Here is a 23,847-nt window from a genome sequence, read left to right as displayed (position 1 = left end):
AGAAATGTGTCTGTGAGATATGGCAGCAAAGAGGAAGGACACCTTCCAGGGAAAGGTGCCAGGGAAGACTTCCAGAAAGAGATGATACCTGAGCAGATTCTTTAGAAATGAGGAATAATTACCTAGAGGAAGGAGAAGGGAGAGGACAAGGGCCGTCCAGGTGGAGGGGGTGGTAGGAACAGAGGCACTGAGGCAAACATCATTCCTGGAGGTAAATGAGAGACTGGAAGTGTGTCATACTAAGGAGCTTTTAGCAGAGAGCCCATGAAAGGTTTTCATCGGGGCATATCCAGGCACATTTTGGATTTGAGAGTGATAAGGTTGGGTACAGGCAGAGAGATCAGTTGGAAGGTTGTTTCAGGCATTGAGAGGAGAGAACCTGTAACTTGGGCTTAGAGGAGGAGATATGAAAGAAATTTGTGGGGAAAATTGATTTAGTGGCTAATAAGCTACTTAATTGACTAATAAGATAATATATGTGTGGTGATTTTAAGAGAGGGACAAGTAGAGGTCAAGATAACATGCAGGTTTTCTATCCTAAGAAGAATGGTATGATGGTGGTACTGGCAACTGAGCTAGAGAATGCCAAAAGAGGCACAGTTCTATGGAGAAAGGTGAGTTTGATCTTGCATGTGTTGGGTTTGAGGTACCTGTGAACCATCCAGGTGGAGACATTTAAAATGCAGTTGTGCATAGAGGTTAGAGTTCAGGAGAGATGCTGAAGATACAGGCTGGATAGATTTCAGCATGTTAGGTAGGAATTAAAGCATAAGACTGGACACAATTACCCAGAGATTAATGGTGATCAAGAACAATGAACCAAATAAACATTTAATGAGAAAGTAGAAGAGGGGTTCATTTGGAGAATATGGCATCATGGCCAAAAGGGATGAGGCGTGGTCAACAGTGTTTTTAAAAGCAGAGACGTCAAATAGATTCACACTGAAGAGATCCATTGGACTTGGCAGTTGGGATGTCATGGACCAGGAGCAGACGTAGAAAGGTCATGAGGGCAAAGACAGAGTGGCATGAGGCTGAGGAGTGGTTGGAATGTGAGGATGTTGAGGCAGCAAGAGGCAACTGGCAACTGCCCTTGGGGAAATCTGGAAGAGAGATTCAACAGTGACTAGCAGAGGATGCAGGGTCAAGAGAAGTTCACTTATTTTTAGTATGGAGAGAAATTATTCTTGTTTATGGACTAACAGGAAGGAGGCATCTCAGAGCGAGGCAAAGACACAAGGAAGAGGGTTTGATCGATGGAATGCCTTCCCAGAGGGGTCTGTACAAATTCAGGTGCACAGGTGGAGGTACTGGCTGTCAAAAGCAGGAGCTGAGTCAGAGGCTGGAGGTCAAAAGGTGAGACTGGATGGGACTTTTTCTCTTGCTGGAAGAGACATGTCTGGAGAAGAAAGGGTTAAAGCTATTGGGAAAAAATACTACTTTGAAAGGAGATCATCTCACTTTCTTGTAATCAAAACTCTTTATTTCTGATGAAACAGACTCAAGAATCACACCCAAGAAATCAGTGCTCAGCTCAGGCTTGGAAATGATTTCCTATAGCAGAAATTCACATACACATATTCTGCTGGTGTGAGCCTTGTGATTCCAGATGGAATAAATACACGTGAAAAGAAGAGAGAGACTGGTCTTCATGGGCTGAACTTATGGGAAGAGACATTTTTATTTGGAATTAAATGTGATGGCATCACAATCAGTAATGAGATGTGCTACCATGTCTGTGCTGTCTACTTAGATCAACATACAAGTCAGTCCAATGTTGATTTTTTTTCTCCCTGAATATCTAAATTCACATATTTGGGGGGAAAGTAGCAAAACCAAGCCAAATTTTTTAAAATTATATTTACTATCACCATCTCCAAGTTAGTTTCACTATAGAATCCTTTAAAAATATGTTATTGTGTTGCTTTGCTTTTTATTCGTTCAACAAATATTTATCAGGCATCCATATGTACAGGGCAGAATATGAATACAGTAATAAAAAATGTATTGTTTTGTCTTTCAGTAAGGTTTCACCAGGAAGGTGTGGTACAGGTATGGTTGGGGACAATAAATACATTTTCAACACTCTAATACAAAACAGCATGTACCAAGGGCTAAAAAATGTTATAGGGATTCAGAAGGAGTGAAAATACCAGAGTGGAGGGGATTAAGGAAAACATTCCTAAAGAAACAGAGTTCAGTTTGTGCTTTCATTATGATGTCTGTTTTCAGGAGATGGAGTTGAAAGTAGGGAGTCATTCCTGAATTTTTCATGGAGCAGGATGCAGTCAGTTTTGACTGGAACAGAGGAAGGTGTGAGGCTGGAAAGGGAGTGGGAGTGGAGTGTAGAAGGTGTGAACTTCCAGCCCAAGAAGTTTGATTGGATTCGGGAGGGAGGTGAGAGAGAGAGCCATCAGGAGCTTTTCAACATGGAAAGGATGTGAGTTGGACCTTAGGAATTCTTAAAGGGACCATTCTCTTCTCTGCCATATTTTTATCTCAGTGATGATGTGAGGGGGAAAAAAACGAAGTGGACTTGAGTTTCCACTGACACCTTACCGTCAAGGAAGGCCCTGTTCTTTCACAAGGAGAACTGGAAATCCTCTGTTTATTTAGGGGTTATTAACATTTTTTCACAGTAAAATACCCAGCGATCTACTGGGACTCCAGATAGACTCATCTAAATTAAAGGAAGCTGTTTCCTTACCAATTGAGTCACAAATGAAAAACATTTGGGGAGTGCCATAGAAACCAATGTACTGTCTTTCTGAAATATGGAAAATGAATGTTGTTGTGTCTATTTGTGTAAAAACAAGCAATATTCTTTCCAGTATTCTACCTAGAAAATAGAAACAGAAATATTAAGATAGATTGTAGCCGGGCTCGGTGGCTCAGCCTGTAATCCCGCGCCTTTGGGAGGCTGAGGTGAGTGGATTGCCTGAGCCTGCGGGTTCGAGACCCGCCTGGGCAGCGAGACCTCATCTCTACAATAAATCAAAAAATCAGCCGAGCGTGGTAGCGCGCGCCTGTAATTCCGGCTACTCGGAAGGCTGAGGTGGAAGGATCGCGGAGTCCAGCAGGTCGAGGTTGTGGTGGCCGGGAGCGGCCACTGCACTCCAGTCTGGGCGACCGAGTGAAACTCCAACTCAAAAAAAAAAAAAAAGATAGATTGTATATAGAGATAGATGGTAGGTAGGTAGGTAGGTAGATAGCTAGCTAGCTAGATAGATGGCTAAATAGTATTAGAATGGAAGGAGGGGTTAGATCATCTGTTCTCAAGTAGATCTGGGGGGCCAGGCAGCAGGAACTAGTGGGGCAGTCTCTTCAGAGTTCTACTGTGGGAATAATTTACCCCCAATTATTTTCCATTCTTTGGGTCATGTTACTCAAGACACAGAATTCTGGGCAAGAGTCCAGTTGGCCTAGCTTAGTTATATTTCTTTCCCTGTCAAGGGATGTGGGCTCCCTGATCAATAGATAGTCTTACCAAATCCACAAGGAATCCCAGAGATTTTTTTCCCCCCAGTGGAGGAGCTAGATGTGTTCCTAACAGGAGAGGGGAGAGAGACCCTGACAGGCAGAATTTCCAACTGTCCATCACTTTATTTCTGAACCACATGTAATCAGGCTTCTGCTCCCACCACAGAACTGAAACTTCAAGGTTGTGATGATCTCCATGTTGTTAAATCTTATTTATAAGGGTAATTCGCTGGCCGCACTGCAAGCCTGGAAAGGTGGTTAAAATGTATGGAGACCTACATCTTGGCTTTTCCTGCTATAATTCAACTGGCAAAGTCTCTGGGAGTCAGACTGACAAAAATAGCATACTTTAGAGATGCTAAGACATGGGTGATTATAACTGTGCAAGGAGTAGAAACTCCCTTGCTGAATGCTCATTTTTTCCCCCTTCTTCTGCTGAGTCATTGATAAGACTCTAAGCTGTGATTAGCTGTGGTCCCAAATCCTCAGCATATTTCTAGGAATATTCATTCAAAATTCAACAAGATGCGTTAAGTGTCTGGTCCTAGAGTTAGATGCAGATGCAAGTAACAGAGACCCACAATAAAAGTAGCTTAAATAAGATGTTTATTTCTCCCTCCGTAAAAATCCACAGTTATGCAGCCAAGCTGTCTGGTGCAAGAGCTGACTGTACTCTGTGCATTCCTCAGTGACCCAGATTCTTCCAGGTTATTCCTCTCCTATCCCTAAGAACAGGTCCTTATTCTCAATGTCCAAGATGGCATTTAGGGTTCCACCTGTACACATGTGTATTTCATACTAAGGATAAAAAGATGTCAGAAGAAAACTACTAAAGAAGATTCTAGAAGTTGCCCTACAATGACTTACACCCCTTTGGCTATAGCATGCTATGTGTGACTGCAAGGGCTACTGAGAAGATTGGGCTTTAGTCTGTGTGGTCGTACACCCAGCTCAGCTATAGCAATTACATTGCTTTGAAAGAATGGGAGGATAGAAATTGAACTAGCAGTCTCCTTTATATTTTTACTTGTGCTGAATACATAAAGAGGGGGGTAGCTTTTCTCTCCTCTGAGAAGCAAACACTTTTCCTGAGGTTCATTGTTTTGGCAAGTTAGCCGGGCAGGCACCCCACTTGGCTGCTCAACTATAAAGTTACAGTTCGAGAGAAGAAAACAGGTCTGAATTAAGCACCTTCATCAGCATCTCCTTTTATTCTGGGAGTATTTACTGAGATTCAAATGCATGACAACTGAGTGGCAGTGTGTTTGGCCCAGGGTGGTATGTAACCCTACCCTGTGTCCCTCAATGGTAAGGAAAGTTGTAAAGGCTCAACCCATTGTCAGGATTATGCTGGTCTTAGAGCTTGTTCAGGAATATTCTTAGGGTCCTGAGGATTTTGTGAATATTTCTTTACTGCTCCTCTTGCTTATCTTTTGGTTGGTGCTGGGTTCACTCCATGAGGGAGCCCAGAAGTCCCCCTTCCCATTGATCTTTCCACTCCTTTCTTTTTCTGCTCTTCCCACCATCCCCTACCACACAATTAGGCCCCAATTAATATCCATACTCCATCATGGATCATACATTCCATTTGCCCTGGATCTTCCCATTTCCCAGAGTGGAGCTCTTAACAAGTCACAGTGCTGACTAAACTTTGTCTCCATATTTCCAAGGGCTAGAACTCAGACAATCAGTGAAAGCTATAGGAAAAGAAACTGCCTAAATCTGTGAGTAAGCATTCTGGTAGCCAGCAGTGTCCAAAGAAGGAATGGGTGACCATGGGAGGTGATAAACTCTTCATGTGTGGAAGGTTTCAAGCTGAGATGAGATAACAGTTGGGTGGAGTATAGTTCAGGGATTTCATGTTTCTGAAGAGCAGTTAGGCTAAATGGCTTCCACTCTCAGTCTGACCTACTGTGATTCTGTGAGCATGAAAAATATATTGGGTTGCCCTGTGCATTCTTGAGGGAATGAGGGGACAAGGGGACATGGTCATGGGAAGTAGTCAAGAGTAGTAACAAAGCAGCCTGGTTCCCCAGCCAGATTACCAGGGTCCAAATTCTGGCCCCACATCCTCTGTGACCCTGTGCAAGTCAGTGCCCCTGCTGTGTATCTGATCTTCATCTATGTCATGAGAGAGAAAGATTTTCTAACTTCATAGGATACTTTGAAGATTCAGTATTGTAATGTAAAACATTTAGAACAGTGCCTAGCACACAGGAAGCACTCGGTAATCCTAATTGTTATTGTTGCTCCACACATAACTATCTATATAATGATAACAATATTAGAATCGTTACTATTATTATCATCATTGATGGAGAAGGAAAAATGAAGTACAGACAACCCTCTCTCTAAATAGTGAAACTATTCAAAACTAAGTTGTATTCATCTATAATCCTTTGGATTCAGCAGGCAGACACCCAGACATAGGGACAATTTATTGACTCCTGTAAGTAAGAAGAGCAAAGGGGTAGCAGAGGATCATGGGAAGCTGGAACTAAAGAATCGATGGCACAGTATCTCCACCTGCCAGCCTATGCTGTCTTCCTGTCTCTTTAGATCCTACAGGAAAGCAGGCTCTCAGCGGAAACTTGAAGGCCAGGTATTTGAGGACCAGGCAAGGCAGTGCAGAAGGAAAACACCAAGTGAGCCATTGAGAAGGGGAAGGAATGACGGGGGTCTGTCTTGAGGCACGATGCTGAGCCTTATAGCTGGAATGCAGAGCAGGCTGTGACCAACAAGGCCATACAAGTCTGCGTTCTCCTGGGTGACGGTAGGGACATGTGATATTCTGGACCTTAGCCCACACTGTCTCCTCTGCCTGGCCTGTTTTCTTCTCTTTTCCACTGGTGAATGCATCCTTCAAGGCCCAGCTGACGTATTACCTACTTAGTCAAGTTTTTCTCACCAGATTGTATTCGTTGGAAATTGCATTCCGCCGTGATCACAACAGTGATTTAAACCCATAGCAAGCAATCTGGAGCTAGACATTGACAGGGGGTATAGGTGCTCACCATGCCATCTGGGGCCCAGGCACTTTCTTTCTCTCTGTGCCCTCAGTCATCTTTGGCATATACTCTTGTCCCTGTGAACACAAGAAGACTGCCCTTCCTTAGGCTTAAATCCCTTATTGTAGGCAGAATAATGGACCCTCAGAGATGTCCACGTCCTAAACCTTGGAGCCTCTGATTAGGTTAGGTTACAGGGCAAAGGGGAATGAAGGTTACAGATGGAATTAAAGTTCCCAAACAACTGACATTAAAATGGAGATATTAGCCGGGCTCGGTGGCTCAGCCTGTAATCCCGCACCTTTGGGAGGCTGAGGTGAGTGGATTGCATGAGCCCGCGGGTTCGAGACCCACCTGGGCAACTTGGCGAGACCTCATCTCTACAATAAATCAAAAAATTAGCTGGGCGTGGTAGCGCGAGCCTGTAGTTCCGGCTACTCGGAAGGCTGAGGTGGAAGGATCGCCGGAGCCCAGCAGGCCGAGGCTGCGGTGGCCGGGAGCAGTCACTGCACTCCAGTCTGGGCAAGAGTGAGACTCCAACTCAAAAAAAAAAAAGTGGAAGAGGAAAGCAGGAGAAGTCAGAAGGAAAGGTGACTGCACAAGAATGGTCAGAGAGATGCAATATTGTTGGCTTGGAAGGTAGAGGAAGGCACCAGGAGGCAGGTAACCTGGGTGGCCTCAGGAGCTGAAAAAAAACAAGGAAATGGATCTCCTAGTGCTTCCAGAAGGAAATACAGCACCTTGATTTTGGCCTGGTGACCCTCATGTCAGACTTCTGACCTACAGAAATGTAAGATAATACATTTAGATTGTTGTAGGCCATTCAGTTTGTGATAGTTGTTAGAGCAGAAATTAGAAATGAATGCATCTCTCTAATGCCAGATTTCTGTACCAGGCAGAAAGAAGGGAGAGGGCACAGGGCAGATGCCACTTAAGTCAAGCCTTTTTCCCTGTTAAGAAGCTTTCTGGAAGTCCCCCTGATAATTTTTACTTACATCTCATCAGCCAGAGTGGTCTTATGACCTCCTTTATTCTCAGAGGAAGCTAGGTTATACTTTTTAAACTGGGCACATTGCCATATTCAACAAAATAAGGATTCTCTTCATATGGAAGAAGGGAAGAATAGATGTTGGGTAGACAACTTAAGAGTTCCCACACACACTCCCAGGCAGAACCGACTATTCTGTGACACATCATTGTTTCCTCACTCTTTGGGAATTGTCTTGTAATTTATGTGTTCACATGGCTATTCTCATTCCTTTACCAACAACTCTCATGAGCAGACCCTGTGTCTGATTTATTTCTCCATCCCCCAGTGCTCAGCACGGGGCCTGATACATAGAAAGTGTTTGCATGAAGTTAGATAGATGAATGTATAAATAAACTCTGAAATAAGAGAATGATCGATGTACTTCCTAGAGCAGGAGGTCTTCTGTATTTCCCTGTGAGGATGTTCTGTTAGGTTAGGTGGATTTTATAAGGCCATTTGGCCATGATTGCAGCCTCATCTCCAGTAAATTAAGCCTGCACAGCTGCAGTGTGTCACCTTTCCTTACAGCTTATTACAGTTTGCTTTTTGCTCAAAAGGAACTGAGCAAGCCGGTCAGAGGGTGTTATGTGCACCTGTCACAGCCCACAGAGCCTCGATTAACCTTGCGTATAAATTACACTTCCTGCCCATTCTTTATTTTTAGCACAGCAATATCTATTTGGCTCTTCCAGAGAAGACTGCATTAGATTTCAGTCATGAAACTACAAAGAGTGGCATTTCCAGCCCAGTTGTGATGACTGTTGTTAACCCCATGACACTGTTTCTTGGGAAGTTCCTTTGCCCTAGGACTTGGGTTTTCCTGAGAAAGATAGTGGCCTGGGCTGTCCAGCGCCCTCAGAGTCTGGCCCAAGGACACATGTGCACTTGTGGGAAAATCTTGGATCTATCTTATTTAGACTTACATAAACTCTCCATTTCCTTCATTCATTCCCTTTGGGGTGAAACTCAGTTGTTCTTATCTCAAAGGTTTAGTTTCGTTGCTTTTTTTCCCTCTCTCTCTCTCTCTCCTTGTTCCTTCTCAGTTACGCAGTATCATGACCCAAATCTTTAGCACCTGAACTATATAGCTGAGAGCCCTGAAACCCATAGGGTTAGGGCAGGTTGAGGAGACAGTCGGCCAGCCGGTGGGCATCAGGTCACAGAGAATCCTTAGCCACTTGGGCTGCTTTGTCAGAAATGAGTTACTTAGAGACAGCCATTTTTGTTTTCAGTTAGCCATTCTTAACTGGATCTTGTCTATTTTAGAATCACCTGAAGTGCCTAGCTCTAAGTCCAGCCAAACAAGCTCAGTAAATGTTGGTTTTAAATTTAAATAGATGTTGGAGTATATCTGTTTAACCCCTTCACTTGGTGCATGAGAAGCTGAGGCCCTGGCCCCTCTCTTATGACACGGCCTGTGAGACGCCACCTTCTTAGCAGTAGGCCTCAGGAGCTATTTTGAAAAGACAACTCATTGTTTTCATTCTGGTTAGATATGTAATAAATTATTTTTTTAACTGAGAAAATATTGAAAATTCTAAAAACAAGATTAAAATCACCTATAATTCCATTACCCAGAGACAACTACCACTGATATTCTTCTATTTTCTCAATCTTAATCTTCATGAAGGAGTATCCTGTTTCTTTCCAGATTTCTCAGCAGTTGAAGAGAAGGGAGGAGAGAAAAGCTTATGTTCTTTCTGATCTTTTAGCTTTAGTTGTTATTGGTCTATATAAATACCAATAATAACACACGCATATAAATATGTATATATATATATATAGTATGCATTTGGGATATATATTATTGAGATATATATTATAAGGAGATATATATATGTATATAATGTACACACATGCATCTTTGACCTATACTAGTTAAATTATTACCACAATAATGCTATATAAACTCAGACTCAGTAGCTTAAACCAAAAGTCATTTATTCTTGCTCACACTTCTATGAGTAGTCTGGGTGTTTGCTGATCTAGGCTTGATCAGCCATATAGCTCCAACAAGACATGATTTCCAGCTATGGTTTGGACTCAAGTCTACTCCATGTGTGTTCTTTCTGAGTCCCAGGCTGAAGGGGCAGCAGTTGCCAGAGAAACTCTTCTCTTGGTGCTGGTCAAGGTACGAGAGGACAAGCCCAACTGGGCAAGCACTTTTCAAGTCTCTGCTTTGTTTAATTGGCTGACATCTTATTGGTTATAGCAAGTTGTATGGCTGAGGACAAAGTCAAGGGACAGGGAAGTATATCTCACCCACGGTGAGATCAGAGCAAATCATACGGTGAAGATCTTTATCAGTGGGTCTTGGAGGTATATACTCTTCCCATGGAGATAAAGGAGGAAGGGAGGGAATGTTTTTGAGAATAATGGAACCTACCATACATCCTAAATATCTGTTGAAACACTCTGTCCTTTGAGACTTAAATAAAATCTGCTCAGAACCTACTTGACCAGTAGTATCATCCAGTCTAAACAGGAAACCTCTAGCCTAGACCTCTTCTATCCATTGAATTAGTTCAGTTTATGGGTCATTTGACCATCTCATATGTGCTGTTCCTATTTCATACTTATGTTCCTTTACTTGATTCCCCCCAAAATAATGTACACAGACGTGTATAGAAGATTTTGCTGAACATTTGGAACAGCAAAGAAGTTACATATCTCTGTGTTCATATCTCTGCATTGCTTGGCCCCCTCTCCTGTACATTCTGTTTGCATCTCAGCCCACACACAGCCTCTCAAGTCAAAACTTGCTGAAGAATTCACCCTGGTCTCCAAAATTCTTGAACGTCTTATCTTGGCTGAGCCACACCCTGGGCAACTTGGTTCAGCTTTTTTATAATCCATTCAGCATTGGTGTGTTGCACTTTTTAAGTCCAATCAACATGGGTGTATTGAGCATTCCTTGAGAAATTTATAATCTTGTAGGGGAAATTAATGTGTGTTACTATTTGAGGCCAGATCACTGTCTGTTGTGGAGGGTTGTCTTGTGTATTGTAGAATGTTTAGCAGCATCCCTGGTCTCTACTCACCAGATGCCAGTAACTTCAGTCCTACCCATCCCCCTTGAGTTATGGACAACCAAAATATCTCTGGACTTTTTCTAATATCCCCTGGGGTGCAAGCTCACCTCAGTTGAGAACAACTGCTTTGACACATAGTAGACTTGATAAGACCTCTGATAAACCAAAATAATCTGGTAAGAAATATGCAGAGGAAGGTGATGTTATTTCCTGGCAGTGAAATCTGTGAAAGCCTCAATGCAGGTGGCAGCTGAGCTGAGACTTCAAGAAGGGCTAAGAGTTTGAGATGAGTTTCTTGGAGAAGGAAGAAACATGGGGCACGCGAGGGTAGATAGAGTAACTCTATTTGACTAAAGGACAATGTGAAATAGGCATTTTGGTAAGAACGGAGGTCAGATAGTTTCTACAGGGCTTTATAAGTTGTTGTGAGACTTTCACTTTTCCCGACTGAAATGATAAATGAATCTGAAGCTGTGTTCATTCAGAGGGGGTGCATTTGGATATAGGGTTCATCTTCATAACCCAAAGTAGTGGCTACAAAGTCTTATCCCTCCAGAGGTTGTTTTTCTGACACCCTGGAAGGAAATAGAAAAGGCCTCTGAGGGGCGCCGTGCGTCCCTAAATAAATTTTTGCCTATATTGTGGTGTTCCTTACCTCTCAGAAGATCTTACTCTTAACTCTATATTTTAGGTCTAAGTCTGGTAGACTTTGTTTGTTAGTTCCCAAGGGAAGATTAAAAGATAGAAGAGGGCAGGGGATGGGATTAGTATAGGCAGGCACAGACTCAGCAGCAAGGCGTCCAGCATGTGAGGAAGAAAGAGACCAAAAGCAAAAATGAAATCATGAGTGATTAATTGAATGAATGAGTGAATGAACAATTCAGATCAAATTCAAAAGGCACAGCAATTTGGAGTCTTTTAGTAGGGGGATATCTATCCCTCCATAACCCCCAAAGGCATTGCTTCACAACAAGTATCACTCTAGTATGCCAACATATGCAATGTTTAATAAGAGGAGAGAAATTTGGGAAATACTGTAGAACCTATGTGGTAAGAGTTTAGCGCAGTGGTTAGGAGCAAGGTCTAGAGTTAGACCTCCTGGCTTGAATCCTTGCTTCAAGGCTCTGCAACAGTAAACTAGTTACCTAACCTTGCCAAGTGTTAATGATCTCATCTGTAAAATGGGGGTTCCCTACTCATCGGGTCACTGGGAATGTTTGAATATAATGATCCATGTGAATTCTTTGCTCAGTTCCTGGCATGGAATAAATGCTCAATAAAAGCAAATGGTTATTATCATTACCATATGAATATGGCTGCTGAGACTTCTTCCAAATCATAGCTATAGCTGCTGTTCTGGAATATTCCCAGAGTCTCCTGGCAATACTGAAATTTCCCTTTCAAAAAATAGATAGGATTACTGTGAAAACTGAGGAAAGTTCCAAAATAGAAGGGGCAGTTGCATCTGTCTCCTTCATCTCCCCTCTTTTTGGCAGTAGAAGCCAGGCCATCAAGGAAGAGGACAGCAAGCTCCCAAGGGTACTGGCCACCAGTCGTTTCTTGGAAACATATTTCATTTGAGCAAGAATGACCCTTAACCTTTTGGCCAGTCTAAGAGAAGAGCATTTATTCTGAGATAGGCAAGAGAATATGAAGCTGTTTTCCTTCAGATATGATGTCCTATGCTATGCAAATACAATCTACCTCCAAGTGACAAGTATGCACATGAATAGGGTTGGAGGGCAGACACCAAAGCATATTGCATAGTGGTGGCTATGAACTAGTGGAGGTGGCTCTGGTTGTTTTCTTTGGACCAATGTCTGCCCAGGGGCATAACTGGAAACACAGGATGCTCTGTAATGGAAAACCTTGGCCCGGCTCCTCAGCATAATGTACAACGGAGGCTGCCAGGAAGGTACAAATCGCCCAGCAGGAAGGAACTGCTCTCTTGCCCATGGATGGCAGGACAGTAAAGTAACTTGTCCTCTGTTTGTGTGTTTTCCAGGCTGGAGCAGGAAATACAAACGCTAGAAAGCGAAGAGTCCCAGATATCTGCCAAAGAGCAAATCATCCTAGAGAAACTGAAGGAGACAGAAAAATCCTTCAAGGACTTTCAAAAGGTGAAGACAACAAATGCGATTTCTCTACGTTATATCCATGAGGAAGTAAAGCCTAGCAAAATAGTGCCAACTGGAGAACAGACCAGTTGGTATTGATGAGAACTCTGAGCCACAGACTCTGTGCAATGAGGGGCAGATGTGTGAGGACCAGGTGCCACCCTGAAGCTGAGCATGGCCTGTCTTTAGGTGTGAGACTACCTGGTGTGCTGTGAGGCACAGGGAAGAGTCATTAGATTACCCATCACCTGCAGTCCACACCCCTTATATGCCTGATTCCTGAAAAGTCTTCTACTAACTCTAGAATTCCAAAACCAATTTCTGTTAAGCAGATTAAACATCTTCCCAATGGCTTTCATTTTAGTTTGCTTTTTGAGCCTTTTTTTTTTTTTTTAATAAAAAGGCCAGAGAAAACACCATATGAGATGGACTTGTATTCCAAATACAAAGAGTATAAAAACATGCCATTTTACCATATATAAAAACAGATGGTGTGGTAGAAAAGAGACGAGAACCCATAAAGCCAGTAGGTGCTGAACATCTCAGGACCTTCCCTCCATTTGGTAACTGTTTCTTCAGTACCTGTCAGTGATAAAAAAGCAATCTAATGAAATCAATTTTAAGATGGGATCTTCTGATACCACTTTTGTGACATAACCAAGGATATTTTCTGGAAAATTGAAATAAATCTCTATTGGGAGAAATTCGGTATAAGGTAAGAATAGTAAATTCTGCCCTTAAATTTGAGAATCCCAAACAAATTGTCCAGAAGAAAAGAGAGCATTGGGTTTGCCCAGCACAGTCAAGTTCTGGGACTGGGACTGGGCCTGGGGGGAAAAGACCAGTTAAGTGAATGAGGGATTATATCTCCACATGTACAGTAACACTCTACCCTGCTTTTGTTCCCACAGGGCTTCTCCAATACGGATGGAGGTAAGTGCTGTCTGCCCTGACTGGAGGTGAATGTTTTTATCCTGGTCAGCTTAGGGAGTTTCATTAACATGGGCTTACTGGTAGCCGTGATGTGTTGATTCAGAAAGGCAGCAGAGGAGCAGTACTGCTTGCAGGGCACTGAGGGGGTCCACATTCCAAATCTTCCCTGCCTGTCTTTTTTGAGGACTGTCTCTTGACTCAACTGTTTCTCATCTTACAAAACTGGCCTGGCTCTTCTCCTTCCTAATAGGGCCCAAAGGCTCACTGTTTGGCATCCTGAAAGATGTTTAGCAAAGAAGTGTGCTAACGTCAGGACCAGATTTCTTGAGGAATAAGCCCATTTGTCCTGATGGTTAGGTCCCAGGTCGCAACACATATCAGAAGGTACTTAAGGTATATTTCTAAGGCCTCTGTTTTTTTTCTTTTCTTTCACTCTTTCTTTTTTTTCTGGTTCTCTTTATTTTATTTTATTTTATTTTAAAAATCGTAAGTCTGCTTCCAGAGAAACAAGGCTGGGCACAACTTCCCTTCCTGTGTGAGAGGGAAAGCACTTGAAGGTGGGAAGTGCATGAAAGGTAGGAGCAGGGAGGGCCCTGGTGTCCTGAACCCATCCTGGCGGGAGCAGGTCTTTCTCTCCCTCTCCCTTTGTTACCTTGCCCCTGACCTTACCTGGACTAGTTCGTACCTGGACTATGGGGATGAACTTGGGGTTGTGAGCATCTCACCCATCAACTTGCTCCCTGACCTCAGCTGCAAAGCCATGATTCCTACTTGTACTTGACCCTTAGCTAGACCTGTAGGAACATGTTGGAAAGATCAGATAACATCGCTTGCCTGGTTCTCATTATGTGGTCAACCTCTATACTAGGAAGATGATCAGCAACCAGAATTAGAGTTGGTATCAGAGTGTTTTCCTACTGTCATTTGGAACTATATGGCAAAGAGTTTAAAAATGTGCTTTTCTGGATTAGCCAAAGATACTTACACAAAGGCTAGTTCTGACTTGGGGAGGGGGGTGGTAATTGTGACCCTTTTTCCCCCCACTAGCAAGTAAACGGCAGGACATCTGAATTTTGGCTGCATGGATGATCTTTGGGAAGATACTAAATTAAACTTCATGCTTCGACTGTATATAGGCAGAGACAAGTCAAGGCCAAGTCAGTGGGAACTCAGAGATAAGGACCTACAACAAGTTCTAGGAATTATCTAGGATATGACCAATTCAAGGCACTTGTTCTTTGCTTTGGGGGTAGGGTATGGACTGAGAAAGTGGCCTTGGAGAATGGGGGTGTGGCATAGGGAGGACAGCAGGCTTCCCTGGTGTTAGAGAAGACCTGAGACACGTCAGACCATCAGCAGTATTGCAATACTCGGGCTAGGATGTGATGTAGGACATTAATCCATAGATACCCACATACTTGAGGGTACATTGCTCTTTTATACTTTCACTTCTTTTTTGTCTTCCTTTCTCAAATCAGGAACTCCCCTAGACTTCTCCCAGACAATTAGGGAAGGGCAGGAGCCTATATGTGATGTCCCTGAGAAGACTGTGTGACTGTGGAGACTTATATAGTCTATGACTTATTAACAAGCAAAATGAAACTACATTATAAACTCTCACCACTGTCTTTCTTCTTCACCTTGAACCTCTCCCCTCATTCCTCCCCTGTATTACTTTCCACTATTTTTACCCACCCACCTAAGCAGTTCATAGAGGTGGTAAGAAACCAGGTCATGACTGGAAAGAGGGTCTGCGGAGATGGTTGCCCTTTGACTCTGTCCTCCATTGCCTTTTGCCAGGATGGGTAAGCTCAGGCTTAGGAGGATTCAGACATCTTAGGGATCTCATTTCTTGGGAAACAGCCCTGGGAAGAGTTTCTGTGGTCTTACCTGTCACCCTCGATTATGATTCCTGCCATCTATGGTTATAACGAAGCCCGGGTCATCTCTCCATCACACCATATCTATTAGCAAAGAAAGAAGTTTGAAGGAGGGAACACAAGCTTCCCAGAATGTGATTGAAGTTCAGGTCACACTGTGGTCTGAGGGTAAAAACTCAAGAGCATCCCAGCTGAGGGACTTTGGGATATGTCTTTATTTCCTCGTTCATTGATTTCAAAAGCCCCAGGTTGCCAAGATTATCTTAGCGTCAACCAATTGTAGTTATAAAATCTAACAAAAAATTATTTTGAGCCGGGCTCGGTGGCTCAGCCTGTAATCCCGCGCATTGGGAGGCTGAGGTGAGTGGATTGCCTGAGCCCGCGGGTTCGAGACCCGCCTGGGCAGGCGAGATCTCATCTCTACAATAAATTAAAAATCAGCCGGGCGTGGTAGCACGCGCCTGTAATTCCAGCTACTCGGAAGGCTGAGGCAGAAGGATCACCGGAGCCCAGCAGATCGAGGCTGCAGTGGCTGGGAGCGGCCACTGCACTCCAACCTGGGCGACAGAATGAGACTCCAACTCAAAAAAAAAAAAAAATATTTTGAACAATGATGCCTTAAGAAACACAGTTCATTTCTGAGACTCACTGATCACAGAGTTCAGGTCCAGTTAGGAGTATCCAACTATATAGACACTGGACGTACACAGCAAAAGCATCACAACTTATGAAGTACCAAGAGACGGCTGCTGGTGTGTGCATCATGTCCCCATTTCAGGTGCTCTATGTGTGTCCACCTATGCATGTCAGAGGAAATAGAAGTACTGCACTGGTGGATCACCAGTGAGTTTTGGTTACATAGTAGCCTGGACAATCATGAGCAATTTATTCTGAGTAACATCTCCTGGCCATATACATTCTGGCTCCTCTATCTCCTTTCCTGCCAACACATACTGTTGTTATATAGCAGAACCCTCATCGACTGAGTGGGTTGTTTTTACTATCTTAAATAGGTGCAATGTCTCTTGCAGTTATAAATTGCATATAGTGTACCTCTAGTGCTAACTCTGTTCCTTACCCGTTGGGAGGGAGCTAGTGTGAAATCCTTGGCTAGACAGGCAAAGGAAAAGGTCTGTCCTGGGCCTATCTCAGTCTTTGTTGTAAGACACTGATCCTCTTAAGTTCCCATCCCATACCAGTCTAGGGTAGCCTAGAGCTTTCCCCACCTCAAAACTTCCATACCAGTTACTGGGAAATTTCAATCTTCAATTGCCCATAAGTCATGTTTTAAGGAAGAGTTTTCATTATTTTAGCTATATATGTTCTTCATAGCTTCTGTGAATATTTCAGCAGTGCTCGAACTAAGAAGCAGCACTTACCTTAAATTTCTACTCTGTGAGAGGATGCTATCTTCTCTGGCGGTGGGGGGAATAGTAATAGACCACCCTGACTTTGGCAGGAAGAAGAGAGTTTACTGATTGGGGCCTTCTGAAGAAGTTTTTTCCCCCGTTGAGGATTTGGAGGGCCTGTTTGTTATTCCTTGTGCTTGTCTGTCAGATACTTCCGCCTGCATAACATTAGAGTTTGGTGCTTAATGGTGTATTGAGAGACCTTCCCTATTCTCCTCCCCATGTCCCATTCTCTACTCCCTTATCTCTTAACAGAAGCCATGTTGCTCCAGCCCTTCAGTAGCTGTAGCCTTCGAGCTTGCAGCAAGTGAACCTTGGGCAAAGGTAACTTCATAACCCACTCACGTCTGGCAGTGAACTGTCAGGGAAGCGGAGACATAAACCCTAGGAATCGCATGCACTTCTACATGGAGAAAATGCTTCTATTTCTACTGCTAAAACTTTCAGTATGCAGAGATGCCCTAGTAACTATATAGCGTAAAATTTACTGGACACACAAGTGACCAGTTGTGAGGTGGTCTTAATAGCTTGAGCCTCCAACTCAGGTGCATGCAGAAAGTCATATCTGTGAGGATTTCATTCTACAGGTTTCTGGAAATCCTCAGTGAAACTCAGAAGTTGTGAGAATCTGCTCTTGTCATCCCTTCTGTCCTAGACTAGTCCCAGACCACTGCTTCATTCTTCCCAGGGACTAGTTTCCCAGCTGCCCCTGCCCTCTCAGGACCAGCTGACTTCAAGCTCCTGCTCTTTCTGGTTCTGCCTTGTGGCTGGTTTTGGACACAGACCCTTCCCACAGCTTTTCACAGTGAGAGTAAAGAAAAGTTTACAGCCTAAGACCAGGAATATTGGAAGTACCTTTCAGCATAGAGAATAATGTGCAACTTCAGACTCATGGCTACCCTGAGAGCCCCTGACTCCAATCCAGACCCATCTTCGGGAATCCCTTTAGGCTGCTTCTCAGCCATCTCCCAACCTACCATCATCACAAAGACTCAGCTTCCTTCCTTGCAGTGAGAGGGTTTTCATCCATGTCCTCCCTATCCAGGATCCAAGCTGCAGCACAAATAAGGCCTCAGAGAGAGAAGGCAACTTGAGCCTCACTCCACCCTTAGGCCTGCCTGCCTAATCCTAAGTTTCCATTCCTTCCTCCCACATGATTGATATGGAAAAATCCATTCTCTTAGATAAATTCCACCTTTGCCCTAAGAACATAACGTTCCAATATGAATACATTCTGAATCGTTTCGGTTCACACGTGAGTCAGCAAAGTGTCTAGTTGGGGTAGAACTGAACTAATCCTAGTCCAGTGTCTGTTCACGGTCCTCTCCAGCAAGATATTAAAAAGAAGCCTGCCAGAACTGAGGCAGCACTCTTGGGGTTACTACAGAGAGGGGAAGGTGTGAGGAATGTGTAGGAGGCAGAGGCGACAGGCTGGATTAGATAGCAGGAAGGCAAGGAGTTGAGGGAACTGCCAAGGATTCTGAGTGAATTGTGGACATGTTGAGTTTGAGGTGATTGTGGGATATTCAGGGGAGACATGCAGCGAGCAGTTAGATGTAATCATTGATGAGTGATGGACATTCCGGGATTCTGTGACATGGTCGTGACACATAGAAGGAATCCCATTTCATGGATCCCATCTTTCTAGAATCTTCCTACTTTCACTTCCCACTTCTCTCTGGAGAGTACCCAGATTTGTCTTGTCTCACTCCAGGGTTTTCTTCCTCTCCTCTGATACCTTGGCATGTCTGCTAATGCATATGTCCCTGAGGTCCCACCTCCCTAAATAGACTTGTCAAGGTATTTGCTAAAGCAAAGCTGATGCTAAAGCATTTCCTGAACCAAAGCTAATGGTGAGTTCATGGGACGTTGTCATTTGGAATCTCAGGATTTTCTGACTGAAACACAAGCCTGAAGTGTGGAAATTATGGGATAAATTCTGGAGTATGTTTTTAATGCACATAAAATTGGTTGTCTGAATGAATCGGGCATGTGAAGCTGTATTCCCTGTTCAGGGAATGGACCCCATAATATTAGGCACATAAAGCTGTATTTCCAGTTCAGAGAATGAATCTATTTTTCAGTACTATTTAATGCACTTTTCTAGTTCGATGTTTTATATTTGGTCAATTCCACCAAGTTGATAGTGACTCCCACTCTCTGATTCTTCCCCCCAGCCACCCCAACTCATTGTCCTCCTAGAATCTAGAGCTTTCTGATGACTCTTCTAACACATAGAACAGTCCTGGGGCTTGAGCTCTCTGGCTGGGATCCCTCCTGCCTCAGCTACTCTACTGAATGCCAGTCACTGGGCAAATGCTCGTCTTTGTTTACTCTGATCCTCCCGTTCAGTGGCCGCCTCAGCAGTCCATTATGTAGGGCAGGCAAGCTGCTGTCTCGGCAGTGAACCCATTGGGCCTCCCAACACTGTGCCTAATTGTATTCCCTGTTCTCTGCTACCAGATGCAGTAAATTACATTTCCTCCCAGCTTCCCCACCTGCCAATCCTCTGTTCACGAACAGCAGAACCATCACCTGGGCAGGACGGGACCAGCAGAGCAGCTGGTAAGTCCTCGGGAGCTCTTTGATTTTGATGCCAGCACTGTCCCAAGGGGCTTGTGTTTCTCTGAGCTTTATTAATGAGATGGGTGCCTCGATATCCTTACATAGGGTCCCTTTATTCAGCCCAGGCTCAGACATAGACTTTATGGTGGCCATCGAAGGCAGGCACTGGCTCCTGATGGGTAACTGAGGACCAAAAGTATGGGAGTTTTGAGGAAAACATACAACTTTCACCTTCAACTTCTAGGGGATCCTTCTCTGGCATTTGTGGTCGTTTTATCTGCCTTTATTCTCAAAGTTAATCTGTATTCTGCCTCCAGGGATTTTTATTTTCTTCATTGGAGTTGCACAAATCAAAAGAGCCATGACGGAAGCTGGGTGGGAAATATTTTCAAAGCATATGAGCATGTTTCTGGAAGCCTTTGGGAATTGAGCTGTTTGTATATTATGAATATATATATATATTCCAAATAACTCTCAATTGTGGAGTTATTTCTTAGATATTGTGGAAGATTTTGGGGGGAATGTCATAATTTAAGGAACATATGTTTTCTTGCTAATGTTTCTCACAATTGGAGATTTTACAAAATAATGCATTTGTGAGTATAGGGTATAGAAAGAACCATGCTTTGCTCTGCTTAATGCAGATGTACCTCAGAAATTGGAACCAGAATGATGGAAACAGTAAATCTCTACACCAGTCCATTTGCTCTACACATTAATGTCCTGAAGGCCAGGTCTAAATGAAAAAAAAATGAGTTGCCCATAGTTAGTAACAATGTAGGTGAATTCAAATATGAGCATCAGATTATGTTTTATATACTCTAGGCAAGTTTATGTTTAAACTAAATCACAGGATGACACCTTTTATAAAAACAATTATGGACATTTAAACTGAGGGAAATCTTTTACATAAGCCAACCTGAATATTTTATGAAGCATACAGTCTCTCCTTATTTTAATATAAAATTAAAAAGCGAATAAGTATTGATATAGTTGTCATGTCCACTGACTGACTAACATATCTACTGGGCATCTCTGTAAATGTCTTAGCATATTATCGACTCACAGAGTTCTAGAAATGGATGGGATTGTAATGTCTGGCTAAACCTGGACCAGTTCCATATATTCATGACATTAACAGGATGGATAAGCCGAAACCACAGCCTGCAGTTGTGCTTCAAAGGAATAAGACAGTCACTTAAACTTTGGACTCTTTAAATGCTCTGAGGTGCACTTCTGAGATCATGTTTAAAAGTCTCACACCTTCCCACTTGGTTTCAGAGACTTGGGTGTTGATGGTTCTCGATAATTATGGGTAAACAGTTTTCCAACTCTTCTCTACAAGTTCCTGCATCTCAAAGTACATGGGCAATGATCCAGAAAATGGACCAGCTAATGGGAGGGTAGGGACAATTTTAAGAGACAGAGAAAGAATTTGAGCAGTGTGGGCAGTCTAAAAGTGTAAATTTCAAGAGTAATGTATGAATGTGATTGTAGGACTATGTAAGTAGGATACACATACTGCCACAACTTAGCATCCTTTATATTTGAAGATACTACAGAAGCACAAACGATCCAAATGGCAAGTGCATTTTTTAAAGTATAATGTGATCAGAATCTTTTTAGAAATAAGTTTACATGTATTTTTATTTATTAAGAACTAAATTGTATAAATGCATCTGCTGTGGGACTACATATAAGCAGAGCTGTGGAAGGAAGGAATTGCATTTGATGTGGCTGACTCCTTTGTCCAGATTGTTTTTGGAATGGGGTGTTCAGATTCATTGTCAATTGTGGTTAACAGTGACTACGCAGGACATGTGTAGCATACCCACCAATGACACTTGTCACTGAAATTCTCCTAGATATAGACCATGATGCTTTAGGAATGTCCTTTTGGAAACTTTACAACCTCTGGGCCTTTTTTACAAATGACACTCGTCATTACTGAGTATTATGACAAATATTCTTGTTGTTTGGAGTTTGAAAGGTATAGGACTCTGTATAAATGAGAATTTATTCAGAATCATAAATTCTGCTTTTCAGAATCAGGAGGCATCTATTCAAATCCCTTATCCAACCACAGAATCCCTGGCACAGTAGCCCTCTGAAGAGGTCCTTAAACAATGGTCACACACCTCTGTGATTGGAGTTTAATCTCCCTCCAGGTTGCTCATTCCATCTCTTGGTTCTGACTGTTGGGAAATTCTTCCTCTGATGGAGCCATCATTTGTCTGACTTCGTCTTCCACTTACTGGTTCTTATCCTGCCCCCTGGAGCTACTCAGAACAAATCTAAGTTCTAATTTCCCTTCAAGTATTAGGAAACCACTATTATTTCCCGGCTTCCCCAAATCCTTGCTCTAAATTCCCTTTACACGCACAGCCCTAGCCTCTTCAGTGGTTCCAGGATGATGAGATTGCTTTGAGACACCCTCCACCATCCTTGTCCCTCCCCTCCGAACACTCCCCACTTTATCTCTAGTCTTCTTAAAGTACTATGCTCAGAGCTGCCCGAGGCCTTCTGGGTCTGGCTACTCACTTCCAAAATAGAGTGTGACATCACAGACCATGTGGCTAACCTCGCTGGCATCTTGGCCTTTCAGCTCCAGTTTCTAAACCAGAGCCTTAAAGTTATTTCACACGTGCCACTGCTTAGGCTCATTCATTGCCTTTATCCAGTAGAGTCGCTGTCTCAGAATCCTTTCACTTGAAATGCGCATTCTTTCCCACCTAACTATATGCATACTGCTTCACCTGCTCACATGCAGAAAAACCTACAAAATTGTTTCACTTCCTAATCTCAAAAGACAAAAATAGAATGAGGTATGTGCCTTTCTGCCCTTTGTATACTTGATATTAAATTTCTTCTTGTTAGATTGTCTCTCATGAATGTTGAGGGTTTCATGGAGTCACTGAGGAACCGTGGTAGGAAGGTAAGGAAGGAGATGATGTCATGGGATTTGACAGTCGGAATTCTGGTGTTCCCCCTCGTCCCCCCCATTTCAAACACATCAGCTCCTCCAGCCTTTTGTTTACACATTGTACTTCTTTAGTGCTGTACTTCAGATTTCATTTGAAACAAGGTTGTGGCCATTTGAAAGTAGAAAACTCCCTTTTCTGTTGTTGGGGTCTTTATAGCTCATGGTTATGGTACCTCACAGCCTCACTTTTCTTCTCATTTCAGTGCCACCTCAAATCTGAAAAGTAATATTTCATCACTTGTCATCATTTCACTGATAAAAATGTTGTGCATTGAAACCAAAGTCAGAGCCCTGTGGCATACCATTAGGAATCTCTCAGCCCGTGGTAACCCTAAATCAGCACTGATGAGGCATGATGATCCAACCACTGACAAGTTCTCATGATTGTTGTCATACCCAAGGCACATGTTTCTGTCTTGTCCACTGGAGTATAAGGGAATTTGTGACGATTTAGATACACTGAATCTTTTCAAATGGATTTTTACCAAGTCTTTCTAGAGACCTTGAACAAAAAAAAAATGAGGTTAATCTGTATAGTTTCGGCCTGATGACCCCACGCTGGCTCTTAGTGAACTCTACTCTTTGAAAATTAACTTTAGAATTTACCTAGCTATGATATCAAGCTCCTTCTATCTAGTTTAGAATCCCCTCCTCATTTTTGAAAATCAGAACTTTGGCCGGGCTCAGTGGCTCAGCCTTTAATCCCAGCACTTTGGGAGGCCGAGGTGAGTGGATTGCCTAAGCCTGTGGGTTCGAGACCTGCTTGGGCAACTTGGTAAGACCTCATCTCTACAATAAATCACAAAAATTAGCCGAGCGTGGTAGTGCACGCCTGTAGTTCCAGCTACTTGGAAAGTTGAGGCGGAAGGATCGCTGGAGCCCAGCAGGTTGAGGCTGCAGTGGCGGGGAGGGGCCACTGCATTCCAGTCTGGGTGACAGTGAGACTCCAACTCAAAAAAAAAAAAAAAAAGAAAGAAAATCAGAACTTCAAATGTCAGCCTCCAGCACCTTTTTTGCTGCACAAGATTCTTGAGACAAATTCAACAATAAGGGAACTGGGATCCTGAACCCAAAGCACTGAAAGCCCTGGGTACTTTATTATGATTTTCCAATCTTCCCTGCTCATCTGGGCTTCACTTCCCTCTCAGCAATATTCTTTGTGGCACTTTTCAGGCTAAAACCTCTTCTTTTTAACCAAAAAACTGAAGCAAAATCAGATATGAGAAATTGGCTTTTGCCTTCATTATCCATCAACATCACACCCTTGCTAACTTATTTTGTTAATAGTAAGGTATCTTGGGAAAACATTGATTCAAAAACATTTTGGTCACTACTTTTTGAAAACAACTTTTTATTGATGCACAATATATATACATATTTATGGGATGCATATGTTATTTTGATACATGC

General features: G+C 43.0%; 2 protein-coding genes across 2 annotated transcripts in view; both read left to right on the top strand.

Moving 5' to 3' along the window:
* LOC103268585 (A-kinase anchor protein 2) overlaps positions 1–23,847 on the top strand; it is a 305,955-nt gene that overhangs the window by 42,811 nt on the left and 239,297 nt on the right. Inside the window, exons 3-4 of the mRNA XM_008066171.2 lie at positions 12,556–12,670; positions 13,579–13,600. The gene's annotated coding sequence lies outside the window, so the exon portion shown is untranslated. The remainder of the gene's footprint in view (positions 1–12,555; positions 12,671–13,578; positions 13,601–23,847) is intronic.
* PALM2 (paralemmin 2) overlaps positions 1–23,847 on the top strand; it is a 184,254-nt gene that overhangs the window by 150,176 nt on the left and 10,231 nt on the right. Inside the window, exons 4-6 of the mRNA XM_008066170.1 lie at positions 12,556–12,670; positions 13,579–13,600; positions 19,353–19,454. Of these exons, the coding sequence (XP_008064361.1) occupies positions 12,556–12,670; positions 13,579–13,600; positions 19,353–19,454 (239 nt within the window). The remainder of the gene's footprint in view (positions 1–12,555; positions 12,671–13,578; positions 13,601–19,352; positions 19,455–23,847) is intronic.

The sequence above is a fragment of the Carlito syrichta genome, unplaced genomic scaffold (genome assembly GCF_000164805.1).
Source record: "Carlito syrichta isolate Samal-C Ts95f unplaced genomic scaffold, Tarsius_syrichta-2.0.1 Scaffold308851, whole genome shotgun sequence".
In the NCBI taxonomy this organism is placed as follows: domain Eukaryota; kingdom Metazoa; phylum Chordata; class Mammalia; order Primates; family Tarsiidae; genus Carlito; species Carlito syrichta.
This window is presented reverse-complemented; position numbering and strand designations above follow the sequence as displayed.